This window comes from Setaria italica, chromosome III, assembly GCF_000263155.2.
Source record: "Setaria italica strain Yugu1 chromosome III, Setaria_italica_v2.0, whole genome shotgun sequence".
NCBI lineage: Eukaryota > Viridiplantae > Streptophyta > Magnoliopsida > Poales > Poaceae > Setaria > Setaria italica.
In genome coordinates, this window is record NC_028452.1 from 6,723,591 (window position 1) to 6,740,613 (window position 17,023).

General features: G+C 44.4%; 2 protein-coding genes across 2 annotated transcripts; one reads left to right on the plus strand and one right to left on the minus strand.

Annotated features, from left to right (window-relative positions):
* Positions 1 to 1,446: 1,446 nt before the first annotated feature.
* On the minus strand, positions 1,447 to 7,838 carry LOC101757529 (probable cellulose synthase A catalytic subunit 1 [UDP-forming]). Its single transcript, XM_004960764.2, has 14 exons — positions 7,542 to 7,838; positions 6,650 to 6,845; positions 6,241 to 6,431; positions 6,026 to 6,110; positions 5,747 to 5,936; positions 5,140 to 5,406; positions 4,692 to 5,037; positions 4,469 to 4,606; positions 4,257 to 4,382; positions 3,957 to 4,169; positions 3,624 to 3,882; positions 3,234 to 3,430; positions 2,754 to 3,104; positions 1,447 to 2,379 (listed from the first exon to the last, which is right to left on the minus strand). Exons 1-14 carry the CDS (start codon positions 7,626 to 7,628, stop codon positions 1,792 to 1,794), a joined length of 3,234 nt encoding a protein of 1,077 aa, XP_004960821.1. The 5' UTR covers positions 7,629 to 7,838; the 3' UTR covers positions 1,447 to 1,791.
* A 5,327-nt stretch (positions 7,839 to 13,165) lies between these two features.
* Positions 13,166 to 15,669, plus strand: LOC101786309 (putative wall-associated receptor kinase-like 16). Its single transcript, XM_014804836.1, has 2 exons — positions 13,166 to 14,114; positions 14,483 to 15,669. Exons 1-2 carry the CDS (start codon positions 13,166 to 13,168, stop codon positions 15,667 to 15,669), a joined length of 2,136 nt encoding a protein of 711 aa, XP_014660322.1.
* The last annotated feature ends 1,354 nt before the right edge of the window (positions 15,670 to 17,023 follow it).

Here is a 17,023-nt window from a genome sequence, read left to right on the forward strand (position 1 = left end):
GCTGATGATCACAAGGTGAAATAAAAGAAAAAAAGATCTGGAATTGAGACCACACATGCAATAATCTAGAATAAGACCAAAAGAACCGTGTTTCCATGCTCTCTCTGCTTCAGGGAGGGAATTGTGCTGTGTGGTCTCCCTCACTCTCGGTCGGGAAAACTTGAAATATCTCGTGGAGTAGAGAGACCGAGCAGCAGTGACAAAGGCGACAGGAAAAGGAAGTTTCCACACGTGAGTGCCTGCGTGAGTCAGATATCACCCTGGAGCCGAGAGAGAGATGATGATAGGGTCCCGTCACTATACCAACGACCAGTACGCATGCGAAATGGCCAAGGATTGCAACGCACCCACTGTGTCGGTTTATTTGCAGGCGATGGATTGGGTATCCAAGCTCCACCACCCTCCAGCTGCTAGCAGCTGAGCCCCTGCGAGTAAGGGGTGTTTGGATACGAGGTGCTAAACTTTAACAGGATCGCATTGAATGTTCAGATCCTAATTAGAAGGATTAAACATGAGCTAATTATAAAACTAATTGCATAACCTCTTTCTAATTCGCGGGATGAATTGATTAAGCCTAATTAATCCATCATTAACAAATGGTTACTGTAGCACCACATTGTCAAATCATGGGCTAATTAGGCTTAATAGATTCGTCTCGTGAATTATACTCTATCTGTGCAATTAGTTTTGAAATTATCCTATGTTAGATACTTTTAATTAGTATTCAAACATTCGATGTGACGGGTGCTAAACTTTAAACTTTAGCATGGGTGAGCCAAACACCCACTAAAGCGACCTTGGCCTGGCCGCAATGCACCAGCCCACACAGCACGACAGCATAGCACCCCGTGGGCCTCTTCGGCCTAGTCCCAGGTACCAACTGGCGGACTGGACTGGGGTCGGTGGTACCAGGCAGCACTTGGGCTACTTTGCTTCTTGGACCTTTTGCACGAAACAGATACGAGCTTCTTTTTTTTTTTGAGGGCCGAAACAGATACGAGCTTTTCCGCCTCAAATTACCTTCTTTAAGAAAGACTGCCAACAGTTTTCAAATTGCCTGAGCCTCTCGGTGTGTAACTTCCCTCCATGATATTGTGCAGGCAGTATCACGTTACATGCCAAGAGTTACCAGTTGGTGTACATGGAGCTCAGCTTCACAAGTTCCATCGCACGTCTCAACAAGAACTACCATCCACGAGAGCAACAGCCAACAAGGCTGCGCAGCCTAGTGTGCTGGCTGGAGCATAATACCAACAGAAAACAAGCTAGCGCTCAAGCGGCAGTTCAATACCTGTGCTACCATATGGTTCCTGCATACCAGATAGAGCGCAAGATGTTGATCCTCCGTGTCTTTCAAGCATTGCAGATTGCAATCACCAGCAACCAGCACAAATTGTTGCCAGCGGATCACTGTTTCCATATTTCCCGGCACCAGAAACAAGAGAGTTGATCAGAAAATCCCTTATATAGTTGTGCTAAGAGATTACAGTGTTTGCTCACAAACCAAAGAATGTATCAGAGTCTTTGCGTATAAATAACTGTCATATACTCTCTGTGAACTGTGTTCCTCAAAACAAATGATAATTTACTCTAAAACAATCAACACCACGTATAAATTCACAATTTACGCTGTAGCACTGGCACCGAATAAGCTAGTAAACAGGGGCATAATTTAGACGCAATCCATCTTTCATCTACAGCAAAAAATTTCCCATGTAGCCTCCTCAGGTATTTACACGAGGGGGTAGATCTTGATTGAGACTTTTCGACGAAGGGGTCTCATAGTCCTGATCAGCAGTTCACGCCGCATTGCCCCAAAGCAACGGCTTTCTGTGTTGGGGAGATGAAAGGGTCAATCTTCACCCACAGCAGGGAGAAGATAGACGCAAGGAGGATGGACCAGACAATGACGATGGTTGGCGTGCGGTTCTGCCTGCCCATGAGACCCTTGAGGAAAGGGTAGAGATGGAGGATCACCCAGATTGAGAAGAACAGCTTTCCAAAAAGCGGACCCCAGGATTGGTAGCCACTGTTAATAGCATATGAAATTCCTGCCACCATTCCGACCAGGTTAATGACAAGCACAGTGGTTGGTGGGATGAGCAAACTGGTCCACTTGAACACATATAGCTCAGCAAAGTCGCCATCCTCATCAGATGCCTTTGAGGTAACTGTGAAGTTGGTATCAATCCCGGCCAGCACTTTCAGCAGACCCTGGAACACCGCGAAGAGATGGGCAGAGGTGCCACCAATAACCCAAAACTGCTCATTTCTCCACCAATCTTCAATGCCAACACCACTCCATCTAAGCTCCAATATACCAGTGGCAAAAATGGAGGCAAAAAGGAGAATGAAGAACATCCCAGCATAATTACTAATCTGCACATCACAACAATATATGAACATTAGAAAGTTGACCACATAATACTCAATGGAAAGTGTCTGCAGAATTTAGCAAAACAACAGATCGCTGCTGAACTTGAACTTATGACAGCACAAAAATGTTGTTTGCTTGCATCCATCAACCTCAGAAGTGTAATAATTCAAAATAATACACTCTATATTGGGTAAGAAGAAAAATGCCAAGGGAAACACGTAATAGTTATGGCTGACACTTGTACTAGTTGTGATGTCAATGTGACAGCAGTTATACAGGTTAGAGCAGTGATATATAATAAAAGGGCAATAATGAGAACAGCAGAAATGATACTAAAAGTATTGAACAACAGAGCAAGGAAGTTCTTGTGACTAACCTCAGGAATGATAAATTTGTTTGTAAGGAGACAAATAGCAGGAAGCACACAATAGGCGATAAGTGGAATGGATGTGATTGGATAAACAATGGTATTGATGTAAGCCAGCCTCTCCAGAAGCTTCAACCGCCCGCTGTAGCCATACCAGATAGGACAATGTCTGCTAAGCAGAATTTCAACTGACCCAAGAGCCCAACGGAGCACTTGATTAAGACGATCGGAAAGATTGATTGGTGCAGAACCCTTGAAACAAGGCCGTGGTGGCATGCAGTAGATTGACTGCCAGCCTCTTGCGTGCATCTTAAACCCAGTAAGAATATCCTCCGTAACTGAACCGTAAATCCAGCCAATCTGAAACAACATAAAACGGAAAATCATATTCTGAGTCCTGGAATGGGAAAAGTAATTCTATGCCAAGATACAAAGTTAAATAACTCTATAACACGAAAGAAAGAGGGAAACTTTGCTTGCCACACTAACCTCTTTGCCCCATTCAGTTTTGTCCTCGTACCCACAGCTGATGACATGGATAGCTTCCTTTAGTAGAGAAGCTGGGTTTGTTGAAGGTGGTATGCCACCTTGAGTCATAAAGGTGGATGCAATGAAAATTGGAGACTGGCCAAAGCGTTTCTCCAATTTCCTCTGGGACATAAGCACTGACCTTTCATCCTCATAACCTGATGGGATTCCAAAAGTAAGATCAGCAGGAGCCAGCCAACTTGAGTAGCTTAAGATTTATTTTGTTCTTTTATGTCCAAAAATCAGATTAAGAGAAGCAGAAGCATGCCTGATAATGCAGTATAAGCAATATTGTTCTCAAATCTCTAAGAATAAAAGTAAGGTAAGAAATGCATAAGAGCAGGCACACACCTTCAATGCCCTCTTCGATGTCTTCCATGTTGAAGATAGGAGCTGAAGATTCTGTTCTTTTCATAATACGGCTTTGGCTATCCATATAACTCTTGTTCTTTTTCTTCCTTCTACCACAGCAGCTCTTAACAACAATGTTAGGTTCCAGATCGGCTTCAGTCAATACAGGATCATAGCCGTACAAAGCCTGCCTGTTGAAACAGCATCCTGTTCCCACATAAACTGGACCCTGGATGCCATCTAGACCTTTCATGTTGATCTGTAAAACAAATATCATGTGAGCTATGAAAAATTGGTTTTGTAACAGAAGCACTACCACTCCGTCAGACTTACATCAAAGAAAACTATGTTGCGATTAGCATATCGATCGTGCAAGTCAATGCCATCAAATCTTTGTGGAAACTGTACATAACAAGTTTTCCTTCCTAGTGCAGGATCCATCATGAAGCACATTGCTTCTCTAAGAGCTTTGCTGCTGTTGAAATAATGGTCACAATCCACATTGAGAAGATAGGCACCATTTGTAAGCACAGCAGATACACGAATCTGCCCACCAGCAAAAGGGATATAATTAGTATAGAATATAAAATACAGTGCAAGGCGTAGAAGTGACTTCAAGGAGCATAAACATACCAGGGCATTCATTGCACCAGCCTTCTTGTGATGCTGGAAGCCTGGTCTCTTTTCACGAGAAACATAGACAAGGCGGGGTAACTCATTTCCATCAGTGTCAAGCCCACCACTGTGCCCCAAGAACACCTGATTTGCACATAGAGCAAGTTCAATAAGATCTAAGTTTCATCCAATTTTTTTTAAGAAATGGTTTCATTTAAAGTAAAGGGCACCTGAATCATTCCAGGGTGATCCCTTGTATTATTCCCAGGCCAAGCAGTTCCATCAGCCATGGTCCAACCCTCTTCAGGCACTTTCTGTGCTTTGGCAACAAGGGCATTGATTCTTACTTTGAATTCTTCGTACTCTCTCTGAAACAAAGCATACCCAAAGTTAAAACCTAAGCAAAAGGTGCAGCAAGAGTACAGTAGTGTAACTATGATATTTATAGCTTACCTTCATTGCTCGCCTTTCTTTAACAAATGAAGGTTGGATTTTGTCCTTTAGGTAGTCTATTTTTTGAGCGAAGTAAAATTCTGGAGCTCTCGGTTCAATGTTGTGCTTTTTGCAGAAGGGAACCCACTTCCTAGCAAATTCCGCAGTTTCTGATAGAGACTCAAAAGTCAACATAGCTGAACCATCATCAGAAACATAGCATGACACTTTGTCAACAGGATAATCCACAGCAAGAATGGACAAAACAGTATTGGCTGTGATCAATGGAGGTTCCTTCAGTGGATCCACTGTACTGACAAAGACATCAATGGGAGCCAGCTGCGATGGTTCTCCCTCTCTATCATACCTGCAACATTAGAATTAGGCATATCAACACACAAGATTTCAACACATGGAGCATTTCAGTACCCAAAATCTTGGATAAATGTGCACCAGTTTTGCAGCTTACCTCAATGCAAGCCTGTCAAGGTATGTCTCACGGTTGATTGGATGCCATTTTGGGAACTGATCAAGAAGCCAAGACAAGGCAAACCAAACCTCACAGATAACAGATACTAGCCACAATCCATAAGCATCACGCACTGGATGAGTGACACGATACTGGAAGAAGAAGCACAGGATGATAAGACGGAGAATGATCACTATCCGGTAAAGGTTGAGCTGGTTTGAGGAAATCGGCACAATACGGCTCAGAGGTAGCCGTGCATCATCAACCCTGCCACAAAGAAAATTAAAGATACCTCAGTTTCTTTGAAGCAAAATCAACTATAAACATGAATCAGCACACCATTAGTAAATGTTAGCTAAGGAGGGGGGAAAATAGATCATCTACTCACAAATGCAAAACTATCTCATAGTCATTGATTAACATGAATGAGAACTTTAATGCCCCTGTGAGTCCTCTTCAGTGTATGCTGGTATAACATACCCCCCGCTAGTTGTTCATCCCAAAGCAATCCAAGTTCCCGTATCAAATGTGAAATTATATTATGCAATCCTAAATCTAATGCACTATCAGAAGTATAATAGCATAGGCAAAGGAAAGTAGTTTATACATTTGCATATCTTCACCATTTGAGCCAGTTCCCTCCATGTCTCCTCCTCTAGCCTCTGGATATTTATTAGTCACTTGCATCATATTTTTGTCCTGTTTAACCCTCCAGCTCTCAACTCTTTCCTTCCAGTCAACACTATTAAGCCCATAGGAATTCAAGTCCTTCGAGGGGTCCACAATCCTCACAGGAACTGAAATCATAGTAAAAAAATATTAATGCTTCCCCACTAATATGCAGATAAATCTCAAAAGTAGCAATTTATGATGTATGATAGAATACCTGGGACGCTTGGATCAACATAGCTTGATGTTGGACTGCGGATAGAATGACGGTCAGGGGAAGCATCAGGGATCTCTCCAGATATCTGAAGAAAAGTTGTCAGAATGTTAGTTTGTAAGAGCACATATTCATATAGAAACAAGAATAATAACACGAGTAAATGCACCATGGTATCAAGATCAACATCGATAAATGAACATGAGCATATATGATACCTGCTGCCCACTTGTCAGGCGGGGAATCCGATGATGCGGCTCATGGCGAGCGGATGAAGACAGATCAGCGTCATCTCCTTGACCATGCAGCTGCCACTCTGGGCCTTTCCCATTGCCTTGCTTATAGTTGAATTCATTGTCCAGGTCATCAACATCTTCCTCCTCCTCATCACCGTGAACTCGAGGGCTACCTGAATTTTCATCCAAGAGGAAGAAAGACGTTGTTAATTACTGTTACTGAGAATGAAATGGATGAGAAGGTTTAATCTCGGTTGTCAACATCATGAAAAATGTCCACAACACTGCAACCTTTTATTCACATAAAGTAAGTGCATGATGTGGACTCCCCGATATACTATTATCATATACAAGATACACAAACACTCAAAGAAGTCATAAGGAAACCAACCTTTCTGTCTCCTGTATCTAGTCTTGCACTGAGGGCAGCACTGGTTCCCCTCCTTGCGCTCATACTCGTAGCAAGGGCGGCAGACAGGGAAGGCGCACTCATTGCAGGCAACAAAGACATCGCCTGTGGCTGAAACACCAACAGTGTCACCACAAATCTGGCAGACCTGCCCATTCACACTCTTCGCGGGCTTAGCCTGCATCAGCAAAATAACAACAAAGTCAGCACCACATCCAAACAGAATTTCACGACTTGATGGCACATCAGTCACCCATGCACTTCACACATGAGCAACAGACTGAAAAACAATCGGTGATCAACTTCTACTTAGCTTCAAGTCGGGGCTAAGATCCAAACACCAGAAAGGGCAGTGGCAATTTACGGAAGATGAACAGTTTCCATGGTGTTGTAGTCACAAAGGTGCGTTCCACCAGGCCAAACAAGGATCTAATTCGTCGTCAGCGGAACTATTGAGGCACGCAAATTACTTGGTAAACATAGGATCTATACAATCCGAGGCTGCATTTCACTGAATCTCCGAAATGATGAAACTCGTCCACTATGGCGATACCAATTGGCGATTTGCCGCATGAAGCCCGAGTGTTCGGATAATAATTCGATCACGCAGGAACAATTCTGAAATCGCGGGGAGGGCATGCTCTGATCTAGTGGCTTACACAGTGAAACGGAATCATCGCCGCAACGAGGAGGAGAAACGAGGCAAATCTACGAGCATACCCGCAGAAGAAACGTAATTGGTGGGAACCCGAGCGTTACACCTAAACCAACGCCGCGGCCCAGATCCACCGACACACGCACGCGCGCGGCATGAAGCCGTCGCAAACAGAATCAGGAGGAGCGAGGACGGCATTGGGGGAGAGGGCACACGTACCGCGGCGGGCGCGTCGCCCTCGTGGTGGATCATGACGAACTCGTTGCGCTTGTGCGAGCCCGCCACCATCCCCTTGTTCGCCGCCATCTCCGCCGCTCCCTTTCACTCCCCGCCCCCACCGACACCGACGAGGCTGGCGGAGACCGATCGGCCCGCAATGGGCCTCTAGATCCGAGCGGCGGCGGCGGCCACCACCATGCCCAGATCCCTCCCCGCGCTCGCCGCAATGCCGCAGTGGTGGTGCTGCTGCCGCCTCTGCTTCCTCTCCACACCTTCCCCTTCTCTTCTTCTATTAAGCTGGGCTCGGTTAGTTTAGTTGAGTTGGTGGGAGTCGCCTCCCACCGGCTACCGCCGGTCGCCGCCGAGCTGTTCCGTCGCGTCGCAGTGTCCACAGGCTGTCACCCGCCGCTCGCGCGCGCGCGTGGGGCCGGGTGACCGGCTGCAGCGGGTGGGCCTGCCCGCTCCACCCCGTCGGCGGAGCGAATTGCCCTCCTACCTGCCGCCGATTATTGTTTTTGATTTGAGGGGATTTTTTTTCCTTTTTTTTATTTAGTGGCAAAAGGGGGGGGTGAGGAAACGGCCATGTGCACCATGCGTGTTCCGTGTGAGTTGGCATCAGGCTGATCATGGGGGTGCGATTGGTAGATGGACTTGGAGAGATCGCGGCTGAAATCACAGGCTTGTTTCATTGTTTGGTGATCATTGGTGGTCAAAACACCAGCTCAGTGTCCGCGGCCGCAATTTTGAGGGAACTCTAAAAATGGTTAGCGACCTCAACTCTAAAGTTTGCCCAAAATTACACACGGTGCTAGGTTAATGATGCATGTAGTCTGAATAGGATGCAGATGGAGAGAGTTCTCTGTGTGCCAAGAAATGTTAGTGATATCCTCGATTTGCCGGTAAGAAATATCAGTGTCTCGTTGTAACTTTTTTTTTTTTTACCCTTTTGGGGAACCGCCTTCAACTCCCTATGTAACTACACTTGTACATAGGGCAAGCATCTCTTGACAGTGACTTGTCTTTTTTCTAGTTTGAGGAGCATCTCGCAGATTTTGTCCCCTTCCTCCAACTGAGTGGATCTCTCGTGCAAATTGGAAATGCCTAGACTACCAAACGCTCCTCCCTTCCCTTTTTCATTTCATCCACCGACAACAGAACAGGGTAAAAGAGGACATGATTTCTCCTTTATCTTTCTGTTTACGTGCATGGACGTAGGAAAAAGAAAACTCCTTCGGCAGTGGTTGGTTGCACGTCATGTCCTCCTGTTGATGTCTCAATACTCACGTACCTTATTTTAAGAACAAAAAGGCAGGTCTCATTAGCAATAAAACCCATGCAACGAAAACTCACTCTTTTCGCATCTGCATCTGGCACCCCAAATAGAATGCATTGTTTCGATACATTGTCCTCGCTAGCTTTCAACGAAAATGTTTTTTTTATATAATTTGATTCGGAAAATCGAGCTATGTGTTGGATTTCTATGAAAACTACAAGTGAGTTTTTTTTTAACAAATCTTCACAGTAACAGACATGCTCGATCAACAAGCAACAAGCAAAAACGTTCCATTTCTGTGTCAGACCAAAGGGACACGTGAAGCAGACAGCCGGCGGGGGCTTCTTCCGCGAAGTCGCCGTGCCAGTGCGAGTGCAAGTGCAAGTGCGACTGAGCTGCAGGCTGCAGTGCGTTGCTGCCACTGAAGAGCATCACTATATTATAGACTTGCTGGCTGGCTCGTGCTTTGCATTAAACTTGTCCGGTAATCCGTTCTTGTCCCAATAATGGCGGTTGGGGTGCAGCTTTCCTGGCCGTCGGTGACTCCCTTTTTTTCTATCGTTGCTCTCTCTGGCTCCTCTTTTCCTCTTTTCTTTGTGTGATTGGTTTTGACACGACACTGCGTGGCGTGTTGTCGTGATAGTACTTGTTTGTTATGGCACCTAAGCTCGTGAAAAGGAGAAACTGATGCTACGGATCGGACGTTGGCAAAAGTTCATTTGCTGCTGCCTGCAAGAATTTGTGCGTGGAGGGAGTCGCAGTGTGTCGTGGGACTCTTGCGCAAGTAGTGTCCTCGAAGCTCTTCATGTGAAAGTCACGCCTCACCAAATTTCCTGCTACGTCATTTGAACTCATCTAATATCTAGTAACTTTTTAGTACCACTGGAACATTGCGCGGCGTTGCCGCACAAAGTAGCCCTCCTATTTTATGTTTCATTGCGAATAATTTAATATGTCATGATAAAACTTTTTTTGACAACTTAAGGGTTTGAAGTGTGTATTTGTATTACCTAGACAATGGATTCTGCAATATTTATGTATGCCGTCGCCTCTTTTTAAGGCTCGTTTGGTAGGGACCTAGATTTTTTCGAATCCAGATTTTTTTAAGAAACGTTTCTATGTTGAAATAGAATCACTTCCCTGAAATCGTTTGGCTACCTAGCTGATTCGGTTTCTAAAATAGACATAAAGATACATTATTTTTCTTTCAAAAAAAATATAAAAATAGATAGACTTCACCAAAATACTAGATTTTTTATGGGTGAAGAATATTCACATGCGATCCATTTTAAATTACTGCACTTAAAAAATACGAAGTTTACTTACCATGTACTAGAGGGGAGATAGGAAAGAAATAAACAGAATCACGTGAAACCAGCTTGGAGGTGATTCTATTCTCTAGTAAAAAAAATTAGAATCGCTAGATACATTTCTATCTAGAATCGCTGGCTGTGGTGATCGTTTGGCAAGGAACAGACCGATTCTAGCAAGAGTCTAGAACGATTCTCTCAGCCAAACGGATCCTAATTCTACTCTGCTCTTGATTTGTACCCCTTCCGTTTCAAATTACTATTCATTTTATTTTTTTAATTCATAATTTTTATTATGCACCTAGATATAGGCTATGTGTAGATATAGAATAAAAGCTACATACTTAGGAAAGTCAAAACGAATAGTAATTTAGGATGGAGGAAGTGTGCAAGTTCGTCCTAAATTTTGTTTTCTGCGGAGATCTGTGGATTGCCAATTTACCACCATAAGGTCATCAGGAGCTTGATTGTATCTTTCTTTTTCTATGAATTTTGATTGTGTGTTTTAATTTTATTCTCCGGTGCCTCGCTCACGGGTTCAGGCTGAAGAACGGAAATATGGAATGTTTGGCCGTGGTCGGCGAGTTGCAGGACGGCGATAACATCAAACATCAGCTGCTGTGCGCTCCTCAGTGATCGAGAAGATTCAAGAGGCTGGGCGCCGTGTCGTGTGTGTTGTTTGCGTTCCACGTGGATGAATTTTTACCGCTTTTTATCAGTCGTCAGATGGTAATTGCACCGATAATTTTTTTTTAAGTGACGTGGCGCAATGCTTTATGGAGACCGCGATGCGGTTTCGGTCAATAACGATAAAGATACGACTGGTACATGACAAAAGTGAGGCAATAATCCAAACTCTACTCCCTCTATACTGCAGTGCGGAGCACAACAGATCAGAGTTACTCTATGTATATGGGTGTTTGGATCGGACTAAAATTCATATCACATCAAATATTCGGAGACTAATTAGAGAACTAAACATGAGGTAATTATAAAACTAATTACACAGATGGAGATTAATTCCCGATACGAATCTATTAAGTCTAATTAATCCATCATTAACACATGTTTACTGTAGCACCACATTATCAAATCATGAACTAATTAGGCTTAATAGATTTGTCAGGCAAATTAGCCTTCATCTATGTAATTGGTTTTGTAATTAATCTATATTTAATACTCCTAATTAGTATCTAAATATTTGCTGTGACATAAATTAATTTTAGGAGTTCTTAGGAACCAAACGGGACCTCAGTCTGATAAGCTTAAAGCAGCAGGTTCTAGTGAGCGTGCCTAACAGTGTCTAAATCCCGTGGATGCTTCGCTGGATTTGGATCGGCATCGACCGCCATTATTTTACGTGCTGGTCACATGTGCCACAGCGACAGCGAGATTTTTAATTGGAGAATGGAACGTGAGGAATATTCAGAGGACAGAGCAGAGCCACTCCAGAGCTGTCTCTCAACTCTGAACCGACATGGCCTGACGACAGAGACAGAGTAACCGAAAACAGACAAGAAAGCACTGCCTACAAGCCGTCAAGCACACTGCTCAAGAATTCACGGCAGCCGCAGCAAATTTCAGAGGATGATGCTCTCTCACTTGTAATATGACAAATATAGATTGACAAATATGACAAGCGTTTCTCTCTCTCTTTTCTAAAAGAGTAAATTTTATGCCATTTTCATGATATAAACCTGTTGAAACAAAAATTTCTCAACTTTTGCGAGTTTCGTTTGTTCCAGATAGTACTAAATAATAAAACGTGAGGGTAAATTCGAGAAGGAGAAGGAGGAAACGGCCCTGAAATCTATGACGGCCCAGCCCACCAGCTCTTCTCTTCTCCCGCCGCCTCTCCTACCTGACGCAAGCAAGACGGCGCAGAAGATTTTGCTCGTGGCGGAGGCAGGAGATCGCGGCGATGGCGCGGCCAGGTTGGGGTACCTCCGCCCTCCTTTGATGTGGAGGCGAGGAGCGGAAAATGTCCTGGGCACGGCCGCGAGGTCGTCGGGAACTCGGGATTCCTGGCCGTTTTGCTGACCAAACACTTCGTTTGATTCGATGGGGGTCCAGTACTACAGTCCCCTGTCCCGTGATGCTCGATGCCGGCGGCGAGGGCGCGAGGCCCGCCACAGCGTCCACGAGAAGGCGTGCGCGCTGGAGCCACCAACCGAGTGTCTGCCGCACCTCAGAGCTCAGTTCAATAGTTCGCTCGCTGCATCGCTCCAGTTGGTACTGGGCCGTTTGGTTACCGAGATTAAAGTTTAATATTTGTCACATCAAATATTTAGATACTAACTAGAAGTATTAAATATAAATTAATTACAAAACCAATTGCATAGATGGAGGCTAATTCGCGAGATGAATCTATTAAACCTAATTAGTTCATGATTTGACAACGTGATGCTACAGTGAAATTGTCAAATCATGGACTAATTAGGTTTAATAGATTCATCTCGCGAATTAGCCTCCATCTGTGCAATTAATTTTGTAATTAGTCTATATTTAATACTTCTAATTAGTATCTAAATATTCGATGTGACATGGACTAAACTAGTTTGTGTAACCAAACGGGGCTTAAGGATCAAACAGCCCATCTGTCTTCAATCTCTGATGCCTCTCACCTGTCTGCCGTTATGCCTCTGAGGTTTCACTAGTTTAAGCTTCTGTTTGGCAGGGTATTCCGAGTCGGTCAACTAAGTTACAGTTAAACAAATGCCCAAATACTCGGAGAAGTTGCGTCAGACGGTCAGGGTAAGTGTCCTTCAAACTTGTCGCCTCGCATTTTTCATCAATTTTCATCTCGAAGCTTACTTCTCTGACATGGACATACGGTCCTATCACACCAGGCGTGCATTTTAAAATGGCAGAGAAAGGTTGAAACTCCAGTGCACACACCATTTGAATGGATTCTCTATCCCTTAAACCAGTCAAAAACTATCTGAGTTTTGGGGTCAAAGTACTTTTCTTTAGCCGCGTCGACAGGGTTGCACCACCATGCCCTTCACATATTTATGTGACTGGGATCATACAAGTTGAATATGGCTCTCTCCTTCATCCATGAAAATCATATGTTGCGTGTACTAGCCATCGCAGCGCTGCACCTGCTGCAGCTCCAGACCGTCACACCAGTGCTCCTAGCAGACACCAACCTAGCATGGCCTGGTTGCATTAGCAAGTGCGGTGAGGTCAGCGTACCTTACCCGTTCGGTGTTGGTGCCGGGTGCTACCGCAAAGGTTTCGAGCTCACCTGCAACGAGACCTACAACCCCCCGAAGCTCTTCTTGGATTTGGATGGTACAGGAGCCGAGGTGCTCAACATATCTCTGCATCATGGGAAGCTCTATGTTGATAATGGTATCGTCAGGCTTTCCGGGAGGGATAGTTACAATATGACATGGGGGATCCCCCTTGATGGCAGCATCTTCTCAGTATCCCCGTTTTGGAACAACTTCGTCATCATGGGCTGTGGGTTTGAGTTTCGTGTTAGTCAGCCAGATGTAGACAACATGATCGTTAGGTGTACATCATCGTGCCTGCTTGGGCGTCCTGCAGTAGCCACTGATGGCGTGTGCTCTGGTGTTGGCTGCTGTCAGGCATCCATGCCAGGAGCAGGCAACATGTACTCCATTAAGCTTGCCTCTTACACTGCAGTAGAGGACATAACCATGCCAGGACAGCCATTCAACGCTACTTTAGTCATGGTGGCGAACGAGTGGTGGGAAACAGACAACCATTCCATGCTATTGCAGAAGGCAGTCTCAGAATCAGATGGTCTAGCCACATCTGCTGGGCCAGTGCAAACCAAGGCGGTTGTCAAGTGGAATTTCAGCAACTCGTCTTGTGCTGATGCTCAGAGCTCAGATGATTTTGGGTGCCTCAGCTACAATAGTTACTGCCATGATCACTGGACTGGCGAATCCTCAGGGCACATATGCCGCTGCAGTAATGGTTATGAGGGCAACCCTTACATACCAAATGGATGCCAAGGTATGCAACTCATCATTCATAAAGAAAAAAAAAGAGTTCCAGATTCTCTTCATCATCAAATTAAAAAATAAAGAGTTCCAGTTCCAGCATGCCAACTCTTCTCACAGGAGCATGCTTCATATCTGCCGTTTGCATTGCAACAGATATTGACGAGTGCGCACATCCAGATATATACCAATGCTTGGGTCATTGCATTAACACGGATGGTTCTTACAATTGCATCTGCCCACATGGCACCTCTGGCGACCCCCAGAAACCACATGGATGCATCAAAGCTACAGAAAAGTTTTCAGGTAACAAGATCTCCCATTAAACTGTAGCTTTTAACTGTTGCTATGTTAACATATTTTAATTTTATGGTGTTCCAGGATTAGCTGTTGCTACAGGGTTTGGCAGTGGCGCACTCCTTCTGCTTCTGACTTTTTCTGCTATTCTCGTAAGGGGAAAGCTAAGAGCCCAAAAGGCCAAACAATTGAGAGATTTTTTCTTCAGGAAAAATCGTGGGTTGTTGTTGCAACAGTTAGTAGACAAGGACATTGCTGAAAGGATGATCTTCAGCTTAGAAGAGCTAGAAAAGGCAACAAATACATTTGACGAGGATCGAAAGATCGGCAACGGAGGCCATGGCACCGTCTACAAAGGCATATTGTCTGACCAGCGTGTCGTTGCCATTAAGAGGTCAACGCGAGCAATCCAAAGTGAAACGGATAATTTCATCAATGAGGTCGCCATTCTTTCTCAAATAAACCACAGGAATGTGGTAAAACTCTTTGGATGCTGTCTAGAGACAGAAGTTCCACTGTTAGTCTATGAGTTCATTTCAAATGGAACCCTTTATGAGCATCTTCATGTTACTTCTTCACTGTCATTGTCATGGAGGGAACGACTGAGAATTGCGCTTGAAGTTGCGCGGTCCCTTGCATATCTACACTCAGCTGCTTCAGTGTCAATAATTCACAGAGACATCAAGGCCACCAACATTCTGCTTGATGATAATCTAACAGCCAAAGTGTCAGACTTTGGAGCTTCCCGAGGCATCCCTATTGATCAGACTAGAGTAACAACTGCCATTCAAGGGACTTTTGGATATCTGGATCCAGAGTGCTACAACACGAGAAAGCTCACTGAGAAGAGTGACGTGTACAGCTTCGGTGTCATGCTAGTGGAGCTTTTAACAAGGGAGAAACCACATATTTACATGTCACCAGCAGGTTACAGTCTGGTGGAACAGTTTCTCTTGCTACACAACCAAGGCAAGCTCTCTGAGATACTAGACCCTCAAGTCGCCAGGGAAGGGGATGAAGATGCCAGGGAAGTGGCAGAGGTCGCAGCATTGTGCATAAGCTCAAGCGGGAAAGATAGGCCCATGATGAAGCAAGTCGAGATGAGACTTGAGGCACTGCAAAGTGCATCAACCAACATTGGGAACAACCCAAGAACCGAGGTGCACGTAGTGAACATTCCTTCAGCTGGGCAAGGAAGTGGTGATACTGATGGGACCAGGCGGTTCAGTATGGAAAGGGAGATCTTGCTATCTATGGAATTCCCACGGTAACACGAGTTACTTTGTATATAGAAGAAACTTTTGGCTTACATCTTAGCAATGACCTTGTAACAAATGACCAGTGTACATGTTAATATTGTGCTCTTCATGTCTTTTAACACCAGCTTCTGAAGTGCAGAACTGTATGTCCGCTGTATATTTGTCCAATTAATCTGTAGCCTAGAAACGTAACAATGCATATATGTGTCTCCTTTTGTGGCACTGTGATGACGAACTTTGGCCCCTTCTAACCAGCTGCCTGCTTTTTTTTATTTTCAATAAGGAAGCAAATATCATGTTTGAAAGTCATGATATCACATGAATTTTTGGTAATCATTTACTTTATCCAGTTTGCCTTGTGGATAAAATATTAGGAGTATTTGGTTGGACAGGTTGCTATATGAAGCAGTGCTCACAGAGGTAATTAGTCAGCTCACACTGCTGCTTGGGGTATGAGAGTGATCTGAACTTTTATTTGGCAATTTTGCACGTGCAGCTGCCATTTCGCTGGTAGCACGACCAGACCATGCCCAAGGTGGCCACCACCAGCTACCTTCAGAGAGAACAAGCATAGGCAAAGCTGTTTGGCCGAAAGGAACTCCCAATTATGCTATCCTGGCACTCCTTTATAAAGGAGGGAAAAAAAACAACCGCATATGCATACATCAGAAATCAGAGCCTCTACTTCTGGATATATTCAGCAACCCTAGATTAACAAATCCTGCTCTAGGCTCTAGCTTCCAGAGAGTAGGATGTGAAATTTCACCGAGCATTTATATGGAACTTCTGCATAGCACAAATAGCATCCCCAGGTTCAAATTCCAACAACGTTCAAATGCTTTCAAACATCCCCAGGTTTTGTTCAATCCTGAACCGGGTACTGCAAAGATCACTTAAATGAACTCACGCACACAATTTTTGTCTTTTCATTTTATTTGTGCGCAAATGCGCAGTATTACTTCACTGGTCACTTTGCGGAGTTTTTCACCAACCGTTTTCAGCTCTTCATGTTGGCAATGGGCTCTGGCCCCTGGTTCTTTCACTCCTTTTGGTAAGTATATGGTCAAAATAGGAACATGCCTTTACTGGTCACAGCTTCACAGGTGTATGCAAGGTAGCTACTTTAACTTTCATTCAAACTAATTTGTAGAGACTGGCCGTGTTAATGTGCTACAGTGCTAGGAGAAGATGCAAGGTAGGCAGGGAGGTCAAAAGGATGGCTTGTAGTCCTAATACCAATAGGAACTCAAGTATCTGTATATGCGAAGACCAGTTGCATTGCGACCTAGTATCGTCTAGCATAGACCGAGGACTAGTGTCAAGTGGATCGGACCAAACAACCTAGCACAGATAAGAGTAACTAGTC